Genomic DNA, 20,611 nt, shown 5'->3' on the forward strand with positions numbered 1-20,611 from the left:
TGGAATTTATTTTTAAAGCACAATAGAATAGCTACAGATGAAGTAAATAAACTGTTCTGTTTTTATTTGGTGGCTGAAGACTGTACATCATACATAGAAATTAAGTGGGGGAGGTGGAGAAATCACAGAAACTTTTTATTAAAAAGAAATAAAAATAGACAAGTGCCTCTTTTCCCTCCTCAAAAGGAGAAAGAACCAGAAGGCAGCACCTCTGTACTTCAGTAAGCACCATTGTTCCAACGTGTGTTGCTAAGTACACCTTTAGAAAGAATGTACAATCACTGTGTTAAAAATGCCTTACTGAAACCTTGGTTTACCATTTTCTCCTTGTTTTTATTTCTCCTTCAATCCTGACTTTTTTCTCAGCTGTTTGTGCAGAGAGTCAATTAATGCTGATATCTTGTGGCACTTGCATTGCCTGTTCATGGCCCCTTCATGTTCTTACCAGCCCTCTGTCCTGCCTGCACTCTGCAAGACGCTGGCTCACAGTACCCAGGAGGGCCAGGAGGGCCAGGAGGACCAGGAACCCCAGGCTGACCGGCTGCCCCAGGCAGGCCTCGCTCACCATCACGGCCTTCCTGGCCATAGCTGGCCTTGCCTGGTTCACCTGGAAAAGTGGATACAGGTCTTAAAACAGGCAGCACATGACTTGCATAGTACACATGTAGCTTTACTGAACGTCCTGTTCTTAGAAGCTGTATGAAGACATCGTTGCACTGCTCTCAGTGGATTCCCCAGAGAGGTGCCTGCTTAGAGGAACAGTTTTCCTACCACAGATGCCCAGGCTGTGTTCACAGAGCTGCAGCAGCGACACTTCAGACTCAACCCTCTGCAATTACACCGGAGCAGGTCTGCTGCTGCAAAAAGCTTTGCAGGCCAACTGATGGCAGCACTGCACTGTTGGCTATGCATATGAGGATGTACATGCTACTCACTGCTCCAGAGTTATGTTAGCACTCCAGTAAGAGACACACCAGGAATTTATTTTTAGTTTCCACTCAGATGTGTAGGGGAAATAGATTTACAGAGTGGAACTGCTGAGTAGTAAAGTATTTTTTACTTTTAAATCTTCACTGAAGGGATGAAGGACAGTGATTTTTAGTAACCCTCTTCCAAAAATAAATTTCCAAAGAAGACAGGTTCGGGTTTCAAACCCAGATCCTAGGTATCAGCACATACTCAACTGATTTTTTTTTTCCCTCCCTTTTTACAAAGAGAACAATTTTTTGGTAGTTTTTGTCTACATATATACACACTGAAACGTTTTGCGGAGAGATACCGATGGAAATGTTTCATTTCCTTCAGTTGCCACTAGAGGCCAGTTGTGCTGCACTTACCAGCAAGAACCTGCCCTGGATCCCTGTTACATAACATTGCACTTAACTACCATTAAAACAAAGCAGAATTGTAATTTGAATGGCCTAAATTACGATGGGAGGTGCTTAAGACTGCTGTGGCTGCCAATGAGATTATCTGGGGTTTGCAACCAGTACTTTTTGTTTATTTTTACATATAAATAAATACTTATATAAAGTACTTTTTTTTCAATGCTTTGTATAAATTTTTACTAATCTTTCTACAGTGGGATAAATGGCATGGTAGCTCTTTAGTAAAAGAGCTTTTAATTCTGATTTGGGAATGTATTATTACCTATGAAGTAAAAATTCACAAGTACTGTTATTTGGAAGTGTACTGCTTAGTGGACACCCTTTGTCTTTTCAGAGCATCTTGGGGTATCAGTTCTGAATAAATTTTTACTACATATTTTCTTCTTTATTCTTATCTTCGTTATATTTACCTGGAAGACCTCTTGGTCCAGGGTAACCTTTCAGTCCTCTGCCTGGAAATCCTCTTTCTCCTCGTTCTCCTGGTTCACCTAAAGCAAATTCAGGAAATATTTGTTACAGCCTGCTTGGAGTATTACTTTCAGTAAGTTCCCTCTCAGAGGTAAACAGTAAATAAGCAAATAATTCAGGTGTCTGTATATAGTCTTAACATCTTTGACTGGTGTCCTGACACGTCTTTGTAAGAAGTTTGGGGTTTGTTTGGATTTTTCTCCCATTTGATTTATACTTAGCAGTAGACACGTTGAAGGGGGAAAAAAACACCCCAGGCTGAACAGTACCACATGAAATATGTCACAGGCTATATAACAGAAATAAACCAAACTCACAGAACTACACAGGCTATTTTGGAATACTGACTAAGGTTACTGGCAAATGGCTTTTGCAAGACCATGTGAACTCCTCTAGTAAGTGAAAATTCTCAAGTGCTGGTCCTTGAATCAGCTGGTGCAGAGGAGAAAAGAGAAGCTGGCTTGTACACATCACTGTTTACACCCACATAAGACATTTGTAACAGTAAAAAAAAAGGGACTTTGTTCTTGTATATTGGTATTATGGAGACTTCTCTTTGGAGGGTGTCCAGCTTTTCTTCAAACTTACATGTTGCTCCCAACAAGAAGTGTCCCAGTAAAAGAAAGCTACTTTTTACTTCCATGCTTTCTTGTAATGCAGTGAGAAGAGTTGGAATAGACTGTCAAGTTTGAGGCTTGCCTCGAAATGGCACAGTAGAACACAAGGAAGCTATCTAAAGAAACACAAGAGTCTGTACAAGAGTCCAAGTTGCAAGATGCACATGTGGTACTAACTAAAGGAGGAATCCTGCCTCTGCTCTTCAGACTGCCTAGTCAGCATGGAGATTCAGCCTGTCTTTGTAAATGCAGCTACTGGAAGCACCAATGCCAGGTTATCTGGGTACACTTTTGCTATTTCCAGCTGCTCAGCACTTTGGAATAGTGTTTACTGCTGATTACCTCTCAAGCTTCTTATTTCTGACTCTGCCCTCCTTCACTACCCCAGATTGCTCATTAAAGTCACTAACATCCTTCCTCAAGCTTGACTCTTTTATATCTTCTGCTCTGTCTCATGATAACACGTTGTGTTTCTTTCTCCTCTTCATCATGCCCTTCTAAACCATTCCCAACATCCTCCTCCTTTTCTCTTTTACCACATCCTAGCTACCTTTTCCTCTCACCCCCATCTCAGATAATTTCCCAAACTGACTTTGTTGATCCCTGTGTCCTCTGCAAAACTCTGGCAACTACCAGGAACTCAGAGTGAAGCACTGAGATATTTGTCAGGGTGCCTGCCATGCACCGTCATGGCAGCTCTTGCATATGGGAGCATTCACCACTTTTCTTCATCTGTAATTGTATTTCAAGATTTATTGTAAGGTAACTTGGGATCTGATGGAAACAAAGCATTTTGCTTGTTTGGATTGTTTCTGTATGCTCTATAGATTATATATATTTTTAATATGAATACAGTGGACACTGCTGTGTGATTAATCAAATCTAGCATATTGTATCACCTTTCTATCTCCATTTTTGTTGCTTCTGTGAATACAGATGACATTACATTAAATTAAAACAGTAGCAGAGCTCCAACAACCAACAATGTTGTTAGCATTTGCTGTGTTTCTATTCTATTCCTTCTCTCAAAGGTTTTCCCAATTTCAATTTCAAATAAAACTTGAGACAAAAGTAAATGCTCCAATCCAGCAACAGATAAGCTTTCTGCCGAAATACAATTTTTAAATAAAACCTTTCCTCAAGAAAACAAATTGAAACCACTGCTGAGTAGAAACTCATACATAGTGGTCATAAGACTTTGCAGAAAATTCTACTATAGAATCCTCTGGAGGTGTGTAAGCCCTCTCTAGTCAGGAACAAAAGAGATTAATTTAGATCAAGGTTTTTTTATAAAGTATAAAGACAGTAAATTTTATTATGGATTTGTTCTTGCCAAAGAATCAATAGATTGTGGTGCATGGTGCAATGATTTCAAATGAAAGAGGCAGATATTGTTATCAGTCACTTGTAACTGGATAGACTCAGAAAATTGGGCTAGAGATTAGTAAATTAAGCTGACTGTTTATCTTCACTTTTGGGGTCACGAGGAAGTGAGGTCCATAAACAGACTGAGTGGAGGAAAAAGAGAGTCACTGCTGGAACTTTTCAGCAAATGAAAAACACAAACCTCAGAAGTCCATGAGAGGGAAAATTAAGAATCTGACTCAGCTGCTCACTACTAGTTCAAGGCAGATGCCTGTCCTTTCTTATATTGTACAAATGATTTGATGACAAAATACAGATTTATAAACAAGACTTGCTGAGGCCAGGCCAATGTGCTCTTTAATCACTGGGGCAACTGAGGGAACAGTTACAGGAAACAATGTGTACAATGTACATCCAAAACCTCATAAAAAAAACCAACACAACAACAAAACCCAAACAAACAAACAAACCAAACTGAAACAAACAAAAAAACGCACACATAAAAAAATCTGGAGAATTTCTTACCTTTAGGACCTTTACGGCCAATCTCACCAGGGGGACCTTTAAGACCAGGTAAACCACGAGGCCCAAGCTGTCCTGGGAAGCCATTTTCACCAGCAGGCCCTGGAGCACCTGGTGGTCCTGGTCGGCCAGGAAGACCTGGAGCACCAAATTCTGGCCTCCTAAGACTGGCTGCCAGCTGAGCTAGTTGTTCTGCAAGGGACATAAGGACAGAATTAAGCAGTAAGTGGACCTGAATGGAGGTCTTTCCAAACTAAGTGATTCTATGATTCTAAGGTATTATCTTAGTGCTACTAGAGGGAAACTGCATAGGTACACTCTGAAGCATACATTTTAAATATCTAATGTTTGCAAGCTGAAATGACTTGCAAGTATATGGTTTGTTTAGAAATGTCATTATAATTTTCTATGTAATTTAAATTCAGCCATCTAGTAAGAAAACTTACTCATGCATTTGCTTCCTCTTAAAATAGCAGTTATCTCTCACTTGCTAATCCCTACTAAGATCCCTCTTTGCAAGAAGGAACAGCTGAAAAGCATGTCAGCAGTCATCTACATTGGCCTGCAAACAAAGTCAAAGCCTTCTTTTTCAGATGAACAAAACCCCTCAAATTGGTGCTCATGAGCTCAAGTTTGACAAAAAACCTGAAAATTTTATGTTGATCTTTTCTTAAGGAAAATCAGCAGGAGCTTTTCTCTTCATTAGGCATAGGATCAGCATGCCATTCCTTGGAGTGATCTAAGCTAGCTACTCTCTTTTCCTCTTCCCCCTTACAGGCCACTGCTATAACAGCTTGAGAGCAGTCCTCTCTTTGCTTGAAGTTTCTATTCTAGACTTAAATCCATCCTCCAAGAATGCCTTAGAAATAACTTCCTCTGGACACAGCCACACACAACTCCATATGACATTTGTATAAAGTCTGCATGACTTGGCAAGACTAGTTATTTTGTGCTGCAACGAAGAAAAGTTAAGATGAGGGGTGGGGGGCAGGGTGGTGCGCAGGATCTGAAATAAAACAGGAACTACTGCTAGCAGATACATGAGGAAGACTGGGGATAGCAATCTGTGGGCAAAGCTTCCTCAGGAGCTGAACTTCAGTTATGATAGTCCTTAAGCTGAGAAGGTTCCAGAGACCCACATGGATTGATTTTTTTTACATTTTTTTTTAAATTTTTTTATTAAGTATGACAGTATTGAAAATTGTAGGGGCTCTCAAGAGGATGAATGAAAACAGCTTCAACTAGAACTACAAAGTTTTTCTGCCAGGTCTCCTGCTGAGACCATGCTATTTGTTCTGGATAAGACTGGGAAAATTTTGTTTGCCTCCACAGCAGTAGATTATCCTGATTTAAACGCACATGAAACAACAATTACTTTTTTGCATATTTACCTTGCATAACTCTAAGGCAAACCTGCTTAATGTGCTGATCGGTTGGTTCTTTTCCCTAGGATTTAAAAAAAAATAGTTTTTTTTAAAAAACAGTTCATATTGCAATACATTTTCTAAGTGTGCCTGATGTAAAAAATACTGGTGGTCAATAAAAGATGTTCCAGTCCCTGAAACTGCAACTATTCCAGCTGAAGTAATTTGACTATCAAGGTAGATACTACACATGATACATCCAGTAGAAACCATGTGTGAGGCACCTGTGTATCAGACGTGGTAGCTTCACACTACAGCAGTGGGGTGGGAGTAAGAAAATAGAACTGAACTGAAAGCTGAGGAGCCATGGACCTGACTGTATACAAGCCTAAGATTTCTCTGGTCCATCAGTGTGTCTGTTGTGAGGTACAGTGTATTTCAAACTCCACTGTGGTATTTGGATTTTGCCTGTGTACACATCTCCTGATGCAAGAAAAGCAGTGGTGCGAGTGACAGCTGCGTGCTCAAGAAATACCAGTTACATGAAACTAGTACTTACAGCTGGGCCTTGGCTGCCAGGCAGACCTGGGGCACCCTGTTCACCCTGCAAGCCTCGTGGGCCAGGTGAGCCTCGTGGCCCTTCCATGCCAGGCAGTCCCCGGCTTCCCTCAGGCCCACGGGAACCAGGCTCTCCAGGATTACCAACCTGACAATCAAAGAGAGGAATTTCAGTGGACTGCTATAGTAGTGTTAGACTCATTCTGACATACCAAAATGGTAACAGGAGCTATCTGCAAATGCAAAGGAATGAGCTCTGGAATGTAGAGTTGTTGAACAGCTTCTTTTTAAATAAGCAACTGGAGTCAGCAGTTGTGTAATTTATAAACTTTAAAAGAGGTCTGTTTTCCTCACTTAAAGGGGAAAAGTGGATAAGTAAGATATTCTGTCAAAAGTGGCAACTTAGCATCCATAGTCACAGGTACAAGACATTAGGGTTTTTTTTGTCAAGGAACAGATCTTCTATACTTGCTTTCTACTTCTGCTCTCATCCATGTCACATGCAACTATTCTAGACATTAAGTCCTTCTTAAGTTACAAAAAATCCAGCTCCTTCCTTTGCTCCAAATGCCTTTCATAAAGAGTACCATCGTGTGAGCCTGTATTGTCTAACTCCAGGCTGCTTAGGAACACACATTTCTGCTTTGTTTACATCTGTCTGAGCCAGAGCTTGCTGCTCACAGGTTCTAGTGCCTATGCTTGAGTTTGCTGGCACAGGGGAAGGAACATCCTCACACAAACTGAGGCTGACAAACTGACAAACTAGTGCCAGCTTATTTCACTCAGGGAAGGAGTAGAAAGAGTTATTTTATTGGTGTATGTATCCTGACCCCTGGGGGAGGAAAGGATTTTTATGGCTACATCAACATGTCCAGTTAAGTACATTTAGTAAATAAAGCTATAGCTTCTGCTCCAGTAAATTTGCTGAAAGTGGTAAACATCATGCAGAGTAAGACCTATACCAACAGGCACCTCTGAGTACTTTTAATGCCAGTTATTTTATTACTATTAATTAATAGTAGTACGAAAAAGAAAAATAATAACTAAACCCCCCCCCCAAAAAAAAAAAAATAAAATCCAAAACAAGCGAAACAAAAAAAGTAATTAAAAGAAAAAAATCCACATATTCATGCCTTCCCAAATCTACTGGAGGAAAAGAAAAAAACCACCACCCGCTGAAAGAGATGCTCAGGAACAAATTACTCGACTGTGGTATCAGTTAAATCCACAAGATGGAGCCATTTCAGTTCCATCCGTGCCGCATCTCACAGAATCAGAATTGTCATGCTTGGAAAGGACCTCTGAGATCACCGAGTCCAATCATCAGCATAAAAGAAAAAAAAACCCACAACAAACAAACACAACCAACCACACACACTCCACAAAAAAAACAACAACAACAACAACAAAAAAAAAACACAAAACCACACAATCTCAGCCACTTCATGCCCTGAAGTGCCACATCTACACATTTCTTGAATACCTCCAACCACCTCCCTGGGCAGGCTGTTCCAGTGCCTGACCACTCTTTCAGTATAGAAATCATTCCTCATATCCAATCCAAATCTCCCCTGCTGCAACTTCAGGCCATTTCCTCTGGTTCTGTCGTTATTTACTTGAGAGAAGACGCCAACACTCGCCTCCCTACAACCTCCTTTCAGGTAGTTATAGATGGTGATGAGACCTCCCCTCAGCTTCTTCTTTTTCAAACTAAACATCCCCAGTTCCCACAGCTACTCTTCATATGACTTGTTCTTCAGAGCCTTCACCAGCTTGGTAGCTCTCCCCTGGACACGCTCCTTAATGTCCTTCTTATAGTGAGGGACCCAGAACTGAACGCAGCACTCAAGGTGTGGCCCTACCAGTGTCTCAAGTACAGGGGCACAATCACTTCCCTACTCCAGCTGGCCATGCTATTCCTGATGCAGGCCAGGATGCTGTTGACCTTCTTGGCCCCCTATTCATACTGCTGGCTCATGTTCATACAGCTATCAGCCAACATCCTCATGTCCTTTTCTGCAGGGCAGTTTTCCAGTCACTCCTCCCCAAGCCTGTAGTGCTGCTGGGGGTTGTTCTGACTGAAGTGCAGGAACTGGCACTTGGCCTTGTTGAACCTCATAGAATTGCTGTCAGCCCATCGATCCAGCCTGTCCTGGTTCCTCTGTAGAGCCTTCCTACCCTCAAGCAAAACTACCTTGACAGAAGAAAACACAAAGAACATACTTCAATGGATATTTTAAGAAGACAGCAAAATTCCCTTTGTGAACTATACAATCAGGAAGCCATCATTCCTTTCATGCCCAGCCTGGTCAGTTATCAGGTTCCCTGGGGGATTACTCATCCCTGCATATGTACCCACTAGGGTAACAAGACCTGCAAGGTCTTGTCAAGAGAAAGGGATTTTTAAAATCTAGGGAGATAGAACTGTGGGTTTCTGCTCTACTCTCTTCCTCATGTGCTTCTTGTAAGATCTTGATCAGCAGTGCTACACACTCTCTAACTTAGACCTGAAGTCACAGAGGCCACTGAGAAAAAAAGCATAGCCTCAGTTCCCTGAAGGCAGAACTGTTGACATGTTAATATCATAGCCCAAACTGTCAGCTGCTGTAACAATCTCACTCTTCAGTCATCCTGAAATAAAAGAATGCATTCAGCAGCTCTCAAATTTTTTTTTTTTTCCTTTTTTTTTTTTTTTTTTTTTTGTGACATACAAGCTTCTGTTCACCTTTCACATCAAAGCTATCTTAAATAAATAAAGAAAAGAAAAAAATGTAGGGCCATAAATAGTTCTGCTTTTACAGGCATCACAGTCCTGCTGCCAGCTTTTTCACAGTGCAGAGATTACAAACTGCATGCAGCCACTTCACTGAGCCTCCTTTCTATACAACATCTACTATACAAAGGGTGCACTCATTTCCTTAGAAAAAAAAAAAAAAAAAAAAAAGGAAAAAGAAAAAAAATTAGTTGGCGAGAAAAACTGCTGCTGAATGATGCTTCTCTTTCATGGAGCCTAGAATTCAGGACATGCATTCCTTTCCAAAGCTATTAATTTTAATATTAACTGTATTCAAAATTTAAAGAGAAGAAACACTGTTGAAACACATTCAATTTAACTGCAATAAAGAGCTCAGCTCAGTATTTGTATTTTCTTAAATCAGAAAACCATTTATCTGATCAACTAGATCTCTGTATTTCTGTAGCAGTGCTATTCGTTATACTTACAGTTCCCTTTACCCCTGGTAATCCCATATCACCCTAAGCAAAAATAAGACAAACAATATTAGAAGAGAGTATCCATTATCTTATAGATTACAAATGCAGTAAAAACAAATTCCGTATAAAAAAAGCAGTTCACATATTTAGTTGGTTTATGCAAGCTTGCATCTCAAAAAAGAAAACTAAATTTTTTTGTAAAAGTCCTTTCTCAAAAACATTTCTGTAAGGAGAAAATAAAGCATGTTTATTTCATTTGGTTTGCATTGCTTATCTTAGAATTAGACACATGGCTCTAACTTCTGAAATGACAGCTACAACACAAAACAATCTTGGATAGTAGATTGCTTGGAAATATTTAGAGGAAGCATTATTTAATCAGAATTTTCTGGTTTGACAGAATTACAAATATTTTACAGTGTTTACAGGGCAGCCCTGGAAAAAAAAAAAAAAAAGGCAACAGAAACCTAGCAGGTGTCTACCCAATGTGCTCTAAAGAAGTCAAATCCCTAGAAGTTCCTCTTCCCAGCAACCTGGCTCCAGGCTTGAAACACCCTGAGATCCCACTGTTGCTTGACTGAGAATATCAGCTCCACTGTGCAGAAGTTTTTAGTATTCCCTCTGAATTGGATTTTAAAAAAGTTTAAATATCTTGTAATCCACAATGAACTAAAGTAACTCTTCTTCTTTGGTATTTTCATATTACTCTTGGAGAGATTCCTGAAAATTTACCCAGTTCCTAAATTTCATTGGTGAAATCATTTCTTTCTAAAAGTTCAGAAAAGTCACTTTGTCCATTTATGAACAGGCCATCACTGAAACAGAAACAACAACTGTTACCAGTTTAAAAACAGACTAACTGGAAACACACTTGAACTTGAACATTGCTTCCTGGGAATCTGTAGGGATGGTATAGCTATATTACTGGACATCTAGCTCACTAGGGCTGTTAATTAACTTTAAAAGCCTTTCAGAACTGCAGAGTGCTCACTTTCAGCACACAGCCTGACTACTGTTTTTTAAATAGCCAGCAGTTTGCTTCCTTTGGAAAGATCAAGTTCTGGCTCTGCTGGATGGGACCCTATAGGAGCAACTGGACTAGTACATTGCACCTCACGTAAGAAAACAAATCCTCTTTACCCAAGGGCACATGTTGCAGGCATTACCCATATTAATTCACAACATGTCACACTCCTGTGGTGAATATACTTTCCTCCAGCAACATCACAGTGCCAAAGACTCTTCCCAGACCATTCTCCCTAACAGACAATTACTACATCTTATTTCCAAAGATAAAGGCAATACAAAATATTTCCATCATGCCTGAGTTATTTATTATCTGTGCTCCTGTTTGACCTGAATTAAACTATTTCCTCAATGACCAAACCATATGCTTGAAGCACTCCAACAATACTTTTAAAGTTTTAACTTAAGACAACAAAATAATTTATCAGGAAAAGAGAAAATAATGCCTTACTAAGTCACCCTTTTCTCCTCCATCTCCTTCTGCTCCAGGTGCACCCTACATCAAAGAGACATATTGTCAGCATTCAAATTTAGTCAACGTAATGTACTGCAGCATTTGTACCATGATCTGTAACACGACTTACTTGTTCACCCTTAGGTCCTGGTTCACCCACTGAGCCCTAGAAGGTTAAAAAAAAAAAAAAAAATATTCAGAATTTGAATGCAGGCTCAAAAAGCATACTAAATTATCTTCAATCCTCCTTACAATCCAGAATTAATGCAAGCCACCTTTAAAGCTGCACATTTTTAAGAATGACAATGAAAGCACTTGAATCTTACTATATAATTAAGGTGACAGAGTGAAGGTAAGTAATAGCATGGAACATATAACCCATTGCCACACTGGTTGTCAAGACTCTAGATCTCCCCTTTACATGGCAGATGCTCTTGCATTTGCTACAAATCTCTGCAAATAGGTTAGAAGATACAAGTAGAAAAATCTAGTAATTGAATCAGTTTTTCTAGCCTTATTAAGTATTCCATATTACTGCAGGCTCTATCAGCCCTACTAACATGGGGTAAGCACACTGAGACATCCACAAGTTCAGTCACAATCTTGTCTCGCTTGCTGTTTAATTGTCAACATTTTTAAGCAGAATTTTGTCTAGAATTCTGATTGTTACAGTCAATGCTGAATGGCTTGTATCTTAAAGGCAATATTTCTTTAAAAGAATAATAAAATTATTATGCTTTATCTTAGAATCCTATAAAAAAACGTACCAGTGTGGACAGGCAGGAACCAAAGAGGACTAAATTAATGACCTGATTCATTTAAAATATATGAAATGTATTTCTATAGTGTATTTCATTTGTAGAAGACTATATTATTCAAGAAAACCTTAGTATTTTTGTTCTGTTAGAAAATAAATCACACTTGTTCTTTGCAGTCTGCACATTCAAACATGTACACTCCAAAAGAACTGTAGCCACATAAATATTTTTTTTTCTAAAACAGACAAGGGATATAACATTTTCTCTCCCATTTCAGTGATCCATTTAATTCACATAAGGTACAGGCACAAAAACCAGTGTTACATCTACAGTTTAATGAATTCCAAATGTTTCTCCTCTTCCTGAGGCCAAAAGCCAATACTAAATTAGCCACAAAGCTAAGCAGGGGAAATCACAGGCCTACTAACATTCCAACTTTATCAAACAGTGCTGAAACTATTTCATCTGAAGTGTTCTCAAAATCATGCCTTATTAAGGTTTTCCAATTGCTCACACAAAAAGACATTGATTTCCAACCTAACATAGTTTTCAGCTTCTTTTTCTCCTCTTACTCTTCTTTAGAGCAACAAAATTTCCAACAGATAAGATTGAGATGGAAGAAGCTTTTGCTTTTGTGAAACTGTAATATTTGTATTAGCAAACAAAAATGACTGCTGAAACTATCTGAATTTATTCTACATAAACCTCCAAGATTTCAAAGGAGACGATAGGGTAAGATATCAAATTATGAAAACAGACTTTTTTTTTTACATACTTGTTGTCTATTTGTAAAAAAGCCATCCCGCATCATGCCCAGGATTTGCTAGGGAAACTGCTAGTTGGCATTAGCCAAAACCATACTAGGGGCTACACTACTTAACAGGGTAAAGGATCACATTCTAGTGCCAAGGTCTGGGTCTTGCCCTGGTGGTGTTTAATTTACAAAGACAGAACCAGAATGCCTGAAACCAAATCAAACTATGTGAATCAAAAACAGTTTAAGTGGTGGATGCTGGGTTTCATAGAATCACAGAATCCTAGGGGTTGGAAGGGACCTCGAAAGATCATCTAGTCCAACGCCCTGCCAGAGCAGGGTCACCTAGAGTACATCACACAGGAACTTGTCCAGGCAGATTTTTAATGTCTCCAGCAAAGGGTTTGGCCATCATCCATTACCTGCTTGCATAACTACTCCACAAGGTTCACTGAAGCATGATCCACTGTTATACAACTGTTTTGTATTGCTATCTCTGCTATAGTATGGTAGGTGTGAGATAGATGCACTCAACTCCTTGACCAAACTAGTGGCAGTTTGGTTCAGGCTCCCTCCAAAGGAGGTAAAGGCGTAGGTTGTAACCAGGCCAAGAACTTCTCTACTTCCAGCCTAGTCTCTGAAATACTGCACAGGAACAGGGTGACATGGTAAGCACTGATGAAAAGAACTATGTGATTAACATGTGAATGGTTCTTCCAAGATTCATTTGTCAAGGACCAAAGAAAGTTGTGGGCACAAGGAGTCTCATGCTTACCTTTTCCATTGCACGTAATTTGAGTATGACCCCAACCACTTCATTCCATAAATATGACAGTCTGGGTGAGCCTTCTTTGAGATCTCTCTACTAAGCAGCTCGCTGCATGGCAGTGATCTCTTGAGCTGGGATGCCTCTCAAGGCGACTCTTTTAGGCCGAGAGATCCCTTACCAGCTGTGGATCTTTGGTAAGTGACCAATATCACACATAACCTTGCCTTATAGTGCACTGAGATTTTGTCTTCGTAACTTTGAATTATTATTATGTTGTCTGCAGTAAGTAATAGACTGAACTTTGCCATCAAACCTCATTAAGTTTCCCTTTTACAACACTGTATTTCAATAAAAACATTTTTGCTGATACCTTTGGTGATGGTTCTTCAAGCAGTTAAAATCTCCCCTGCAACAACTTGGCATAGTCAGCAGGATGACAAGTAGTATCACTAATTGATTCTGGAGACACAGAGTAAGTTCTGCATAATCTGTGCAGTCCCTGCACTCCCTGATTCAAAAATTTACCATGTGCCACAGTAAGAAATGACATAGAAGCAGACTTGAAAATTGGCATATTATTTCCAGAACCCATTCCCCATAAAAATCACCTGTCTGGACAGTCTGAAGGCCAGACAGGGAGATGGTGCCTGCCAACAGATCATGCCAGCACAGTACTGATAATGCAACTTTAACCACCATGCAATGAGCAGCTGCGCATCCATGGATGACGGTACAAGATGTGAGAGATCTGTAATTTATGGTCCCTTTGCAGCAGCAGGATAAAGAGAAACTTGCATTTACTTGGGAAGGTATACATTACACCTTTAACAGGCTCCCCCATGGTGATAAACATTCCCCTACAACTGTTCATGCTGCACTTGCTGAACTTCTATAGACAGCCTCACTTTCTCAGGATGTGGAACTGTACCAATACATAAATAATATTCTGACCAGAGAGACTTCCCCTAAAAGAGTGGGGGAAGAAGCACCAGCAGTGTGGCAAACACTATATAAAGCAGAAGCTGAGGTTCCACCTGAAAAATGGCAAGGACCAACTAAAGAAGTTAAATTTTTAGATACCTAGTGATCTGTAGAGTGCATCAATTCCACTGGACAACACCTTAAGTAAAATGGAACAATTGCAAAAATACAATAGTAATACAGCAGCTCATGGGTGCTTTAGGATGCTGGAGGAAACATGTACCTTAATTTTCTATCATTGATCACCCACTCTAGTCACTTTTACAAAAAGGAGAACTGTGCAAATGTAAGCCAAAACACAAAGAGGCAGTCAAAACCCTAATATAGGGGTTTAAGACATACCAGCCACTGGGACCAGTATAGCCCCTTGACCACAGTATAGCAGAATGGGATTTTGCAGAACATGACACTGGTCATTGCAATCTATTAGAAATTGGAAGAAGAGACCAAAAGAGCTTTTAATGTTTAGCTCAACCACATTTAAAGAGACAGAACAGAGATATTCTGAGCGTGAAAAGGGACTTTTGTCTTCAATTCAAGCAGTTAAACAAATTGAGAAAACGTACCTGTCCAGACTAGAAGGCCATTCAGGTTTGCCAACCCCTGATGTCATCCAAAGTGACAACAGCTCACATTTCTCCAGCAAGAAAGTGCAGGTATGGGCAAAGCAGGAAGACATGCAATGTGCATTCCATACCTTCTACTATTTCCAGTCAAACAGGATAGTAAACAGAGAAAATGGTCTGCTAAAAAGGAGTATTAAAACCACACAAGCCCAACAGGAATACTTGATTGCCTAAAGTGGTTCTCTGACATTGATTTGATCAGACATTGATGAATGCAAAAACTGCAAACAGTGCTCAAATTATTGTATTTACTCCTGACATGAAACTGCAGTCTGTACATATGAGCACACTTCTTACCCGGTCACCCTTACCACCAGGTAGGCCTGGAGGACCTGGCAGTCCAGGAAGTCCAATAGCACCCTGGGGACCCTGTGGAAATAAATCAAGGAAAGTCTGGTTTAGAATTAACAAATAAGAGCCATACCCTGACAAGCAGATGGAGGAAAATTGTACTCCTGTAACAGTCCTAACTTTTAACAGGATTATCTGATGAAAATAGACCTGATCCAAAATACAGCCCTTTAAACAGTGTCTTACTCTGATTTTACTGCTGACAAGCATAACAGAAATGGCTTACAGGGCTTTCCTCTAGTCCCTTGGTGACAGTCTAGTTATTAAAAATCCTGCCTAAGAACTTGCACTCTGTGATTTGTCCATTCCTCTGTAACAGCAGGCTCTTTCAGCCAGAACCTCCCCAGCTTGGCTTCTGAGTGTTGCTGTGTAAACACTGCTGGAGCACTGGTATAAGGCAGCATTCATAAGCTGCTCTGTTCCTTAGTTCCCGTAGCTGTTAACAGAAAGCCAGCCTTTCACTGCTCCTGTTCCCCCATACACGTAGCCCACACAGGAGTGTGCGACCCAGATTTGCACATCACAGGACTTATGGATGTTTTTAGCAGAAGTCCCACATGTCTCCATATGCTTTAAAACAGCATTTGCTAATATTAGCACTGTCACAGAGGACTGAAAAAAAACTTCAACGATCACTCATTTTAATGTTATTTTTAGTCCCCTGCATGGATAAATGGATAAGTGTAGATGCCATAGTTCCTTCAAAATACATGAGCACTGAATATGGAAATGAACAGCTTACCCATTTCCCTGGTAAACCCAGAGGACCTGCAGGACCTGGCTCTCCTCTGCTACCCTTATAGGAAACAGAAGGACATTGTTACTTCCTGAAATATTTCCTGTGAACAAGGAATAAAGTATGATTGTTTTTCTTAATGTTTAGTGAATTAGACTACTTTGCAGTTGGTTTTAATCAAGACTTCTATTTATTAGTACAAAATCATCATGCGCATTAAAAATAGTGAAACTTCCTGAGAAAGGTAAACGTTATTTCTTAACAACAACATACAATATTTAATTGGCATTAAATGATTCAACTAATTAATTCTGCTCGATGATGCACACTCAAGTCCCCTCCATGGGATTGCACCTGAAAGTTACCTGGCACAAACATTTACTTCACTAAGACAGGTCTGATGCCCCTGTTTGCCTTAAGCTTTTGCTTAGTTTCACCAGCTGAACTCCCACGTGACCACATACTTAAAAGCCCATGATGCCAAATGTGAAAAGTAGAGGCAAGATGAAATAGAAGTTAGTATAAACATGCTTTTTGCTGGATTTTTATGTTAAATCCATATCAGTGTGATCTTCATATTAGTGCTATAACTCAAATTATTCATGCAGCCCTTTGAATCTATACTCAGGATAGACCTGACACTTAGTCAAATTTTTGGATTTTAAACAACTTTTTATGTATCTTTCTTGAAAGGGTTTTGCCTCTTACGATTAAGTCTTTCAGAACAGCTGAATAAGTTTTATACATTTACCCTCCCCTGTACAGATAAATTCAAACATTGTCACAACACAAGCCTAAGTTTCACTTGAGACAATTTTCTTACTTCCACTGTGTGAATGCATAAAGGGTCCTTGCTATAAAAGCATTATATACCATTTAAGATAATAAAATATCAATAACTGAATACATTAGATATGTAAGTAGATAACCTGTTATATGTAACTTAGAAAGTGTTGGCTAAAAACAGATTTAAGAATTCTAGTACTGTATAAAATGGATAATTTTAAATAGAAATACTTCATTTGTAATAAGAAAAATACTGTGACATACTGAACAATAAAAGGAGATGGCAGACATGGCCTTTTACACCAGATCATAAATACAATGACAACTTTTCACACAACCTTAGGAAAACAAACTCTACTATTCCAGAAATAATTAGGTATCCTGGAGAGTTCAGAGAACCAAACATAAACAGGCTTTTCCATTCCATGCAGAATTTTTGTTTTAGTGATTAGCATACCATATGTAACACAAAAAAAATCTGGAACCATATTGGTCCATGACATTATTTAAAAGACTGAAGATTTAATGGCTCTCTCACTCTTCTGTTAGATCTCTGTTTAGCCTTTGAATGTAACATATGCAACATGACATTACAGTATTTACAGTAGATTGTCCTTTATGTTGTCTGGGCTGTTTTCATCCTCACTGAAAATTTGCAGACTTTATTCTTTTGAATAATTCCCAGCAAGCAGTTACAGAATGCTTTCTCATGCTAAAACAGTTTATTTCACGGGGTTATTGATTTCCTATTGATCAACTGAGTGGACCAATAATAAGACTATTCCCCAGGTGATTTGCATCTCACTTAGCAGCCCAGATAATCAAAACACTAATTAGAATCTCTTGTCAGGTAATTCAGTGTATATTGAAATAAACCCTCTTCTACTTAGGAATTTCATTTTTGTAATATTTATCATACCAATTTTTAGCATATTCAATAGTAGTGCCAGTGAACTGTTTTAAGAAACTAGCATTTGCTAGAAGAATAAACATATAGCAAATTTTCTGAGATTTTAGATGCCCTTTGCACCTTTCTCAGAGCAATAAATTGTACTGCTCAGGATAATGGTATGAGATAGGTGTAGCATGCAATATACCTTCCTCTTTAAGTGTGTCATGCTTTAGACACAACAAGCAGCCCAATAGCTGCTGTTGCCTTCAAGTGTGACACTGTGGCCAAATATAAGGGGCAGAGAACTTTCATTCTGATTGCATCTATAGTGTTAACTGAAGCCTGGGACAGCTTTAAGCCTAGGACAGCTTTAGTACACTAACTCCATGACAAGTGCATTTTTTATTCAAGTAATTGCCCACACTGCATAGTAGAAAACAACACTGGGATATTTACTGATAGCCAGAGGTCAGTTGTGGCCAGGCTGTGTAGTCTGAGTGAGAGAGAGGAACATGCTACCCTGTAAAAACCTATTGCAGAACTGTGCAAGGTCAGAAAGTTTAGTCACATCCATCTAAAGGCTTAGGTTTACTGGATAAAAAGCTTATGTGGCAGGATGGAGATCCACTTTGCTCTTTTGACTCTGCTACAGAGTGTGCAATGCTAACTCCTTTAACTGTATCTTAAATATAAACTATGAGTCACCATTTGTAGAACACCTCTGAAATTATATATACAAAACATGAACACTAATAACTGAACATAGCATATAAACTGAGGCAAGGACATTTTATCCTACCACACTCCCAATGCCACTACATCAACAGCAACTATGGGAAATTACCCATTATTTCAGTTGGAGTGATGTAAAAATAGTATGATAGAAAAGCTAGATTGTAGTTATAATTGTTAGGATAACCAAAGATACCTTTCTGGATAGGTAAGACAAAGATAACTGCCTTTAAATACTCAATAAGTTTTTTAGCTGGAACTTAATTAAAATGCTGAAAACAATGTTCTCATCTATCTTTAGGCTGTCTGATATATTAGTACCAAATCCAAGGTAATCTCCAGCCTCCCTCTTTATAAATGAACAGAGACAAAGGCACCTCTCAGAAGGGACTTTGGTATCAAATCTTAGGCAGCTAGATTAACCTCTACTGCTAGTGTTAGGAAACATGTATTGCATCCTTAATCCTTAACAACATATATATGCTGGTCTGCCTATATATGAACAGTTTGCACAATTCGCTTAGCAAGTATTGAACTGCAAGATAAATGGTTACTTCAGTGGGCCAAGCCCTTCTTTCACTTCAAAACCACAGGATGGGGAAAGTGTTCTCTAAACATAAGCAACATAAAGGTTAAATAGCTGAAGAAAAACAAGGGATGAAAAAAGCAAGGGTAGGGGTCAGTATTTTCTGCAGACACAAAATGAAAAATTAAACCTTACTAAATCTCAGCAAATATGAAAGAAAATGGTTAAGCAGCTTAGGGAGCATGGCTAAATTCCACTGATTAGGAATGACATTCTGATGTTTGAAAACTGTTTCCTCTGGGCCACCTGCCATGGTGATCGGCTTAGAAAGGTTTAAATCACAAATGAGTTTGGTAATTACTTGGATTGGTTAGCATTACATGAAGCAAACATAAGGTTAACTGACAAAACAATTAGAATGGAATGGAGAATATGTTTGATTTAAAAACAAAAGACTAAATTTCTATATTGTTCCCATTGCATTTCAGTTCTGAGAAGATGAATATTAAACTAAAAAAAAAAACAAAAAAATCTTTTTTGCACAGGTGCCAACTTAAGTTTTCTAAGGAAAAGCAATGATAGACTAAAATGGTACTTTTGAAAGTGGTTTCCTACCAGGGAGAGTTGCCAGCAGTGAGGTAAGAATCTTCCAACACACTAGTTTGTCTATTTTTAATTACAGTTAGCTATCTTCTCTTCAACCATTTCTTACCTTCCCTGTGAAACTGTAAATGTTTACAGACTCTCAGAAGGTCAAAATTTGAATCTGCTGCTTAGGAACAATACTCTTCCAACTATATTCCAATAGGTGTTTAACAATGTTAAGTAACACTGAAATAATATGGTTTATGCCAGAGGATGCTACAGGCTATTTGGTGAACAGTATGGAAATATTAATTTGTCCCACAGAGTCACTGATGATTGCTTAACAGTGCTCCATTGTGTAACTCCTCAAAAAACTGTGATCTAGTTGAAATTAAAATTTTCTCCAAAAGGCACATCTTTTGCAATAGCTGAAGCTGTAAAGTCAGGCAATTTTTTAACATAACACAAATGTAGGCGTGTTATTTTTCCCTAGTGCAAGTATCAGTCTGCTATCCATATTAGCGGAGTCAGCCTTGCTATTCCCCACCAAACATTGAGCAGAAGTCCTTTCCTCTATAGTCCTGGCCCTCCTGGACCTACCAGCCATGCTGTCTTTTCCCAGAAATGATGTGAAAAATAGGGGTAAGTGAAATGGAAAGTGGCATTGAGAGCACCCTCAGCAAGTTTACCAATGACACCAACCTGTGGTGTGGTCAGTATGCCAGAGGGACAGGATGCCATCCAGAGGGACCTGGACAAGCTGGACCCAGGTTAACCTCATGAGGCTCAACAAGGTCAAGTACAGGGTTCTGCACCTTGGCTGGGGCAACCAGAGATATGAATAAAGGCTGGGGGAAGACATGCTAGAGAGCAGCCCTGTGGAAAAAACCTGAGGGTGCTAGTGGATTAAAAGTGGGATATGAGCCACCAATGTGTAGTTGCAGTCCAGAGGGCCAACCCTATCCTGGGTTGCATCAAAGGAAGTGTGGCCAGCAGATCAAGAGAGATGATTCTACCCCTCTACTCTACCCTGGTGAGACCTCACCTGGAGTACTGCATCCAGCTCTGGAGCTGCCAACACAAGGATGTGGACCTGTTGGAGCATGTCCAGAGCAAGAGCAACAAAAACAATCAGAGGGT

At 39.4% G+C, this 20,611-nt stretch overlaps 1 protein-coding gene across 1 annotated transcript in view; it reads right to left on the reverse strand.

The window, feature by feature from the left end:
- Positions 1 to 356: 356 nt before the first annotated feature.
- Positions 357 to 20,611, reverse strand: part of COL9A1 (collagen, type IX, alpha 1) — a 63,712-nt gene continuing 43,457 nt past the window's right edge. The window contains exons 29-38 of the mRNA XM_010003278.1: positions 15,957 to 16,010; positions 15,161 to 15,232; positions 11,106 to 11,141; positions 10,973 to 11,017; positions 9,505 to 9,537; positions 6,284 to 6,430; positions 5,752 to 5,806; positions 4,364 to 4,552; positions 1,799 to 1,876; positions 357 to 607 (exon numbers count right to left, since the gene is read on the reverse strand). Coding sequence (XP_010001580.1) covers positions 423 to 607; positions 1,799 to 1,876; positions 4,364 to 4,552; positions 5,752 to 5,806; positions 6,284 to 6,430; positions 9,505 to 9,537; positions 10,973 to 11,017; positions 11,106 to 11,141; positions 15,161 to 15,232; positions 15,957 to 16,010 — 894 coding nt within the window. The 3' untranslated portion in view covers positions 357 to 422. The remainder of the gene's footprint in view (positions 608 to 1,798; positions 1,877 to 4,363; positions 4,553 to 5,751; positions 5,807 to 6,283; positions 6,431 to 9,504; positions 9,538 to 10,972; positions 11,018 to 11,105; positions 11,142 to 15,160; positions 15,233 to 15,956; positions 16,011 to 20,611) is intronic.

The sequence above is a fragment of the Chaetura pelagica genome, unplaced genomic scaffold (genome assembly GCF_000747805.2).
Source record: "Chaetura pelagica isolate M959 unplaced genomic scaffold, ChaPel_1.0 scaffold150, whole genome shotgun sequence".
Classification (NCBI taxonomy): domain Eukaryota; kingdom Metazoa; phylum Chordata; class Aves; order Apodiformes; family Apodidae; genus Chaetura; species Chaetura pelagica.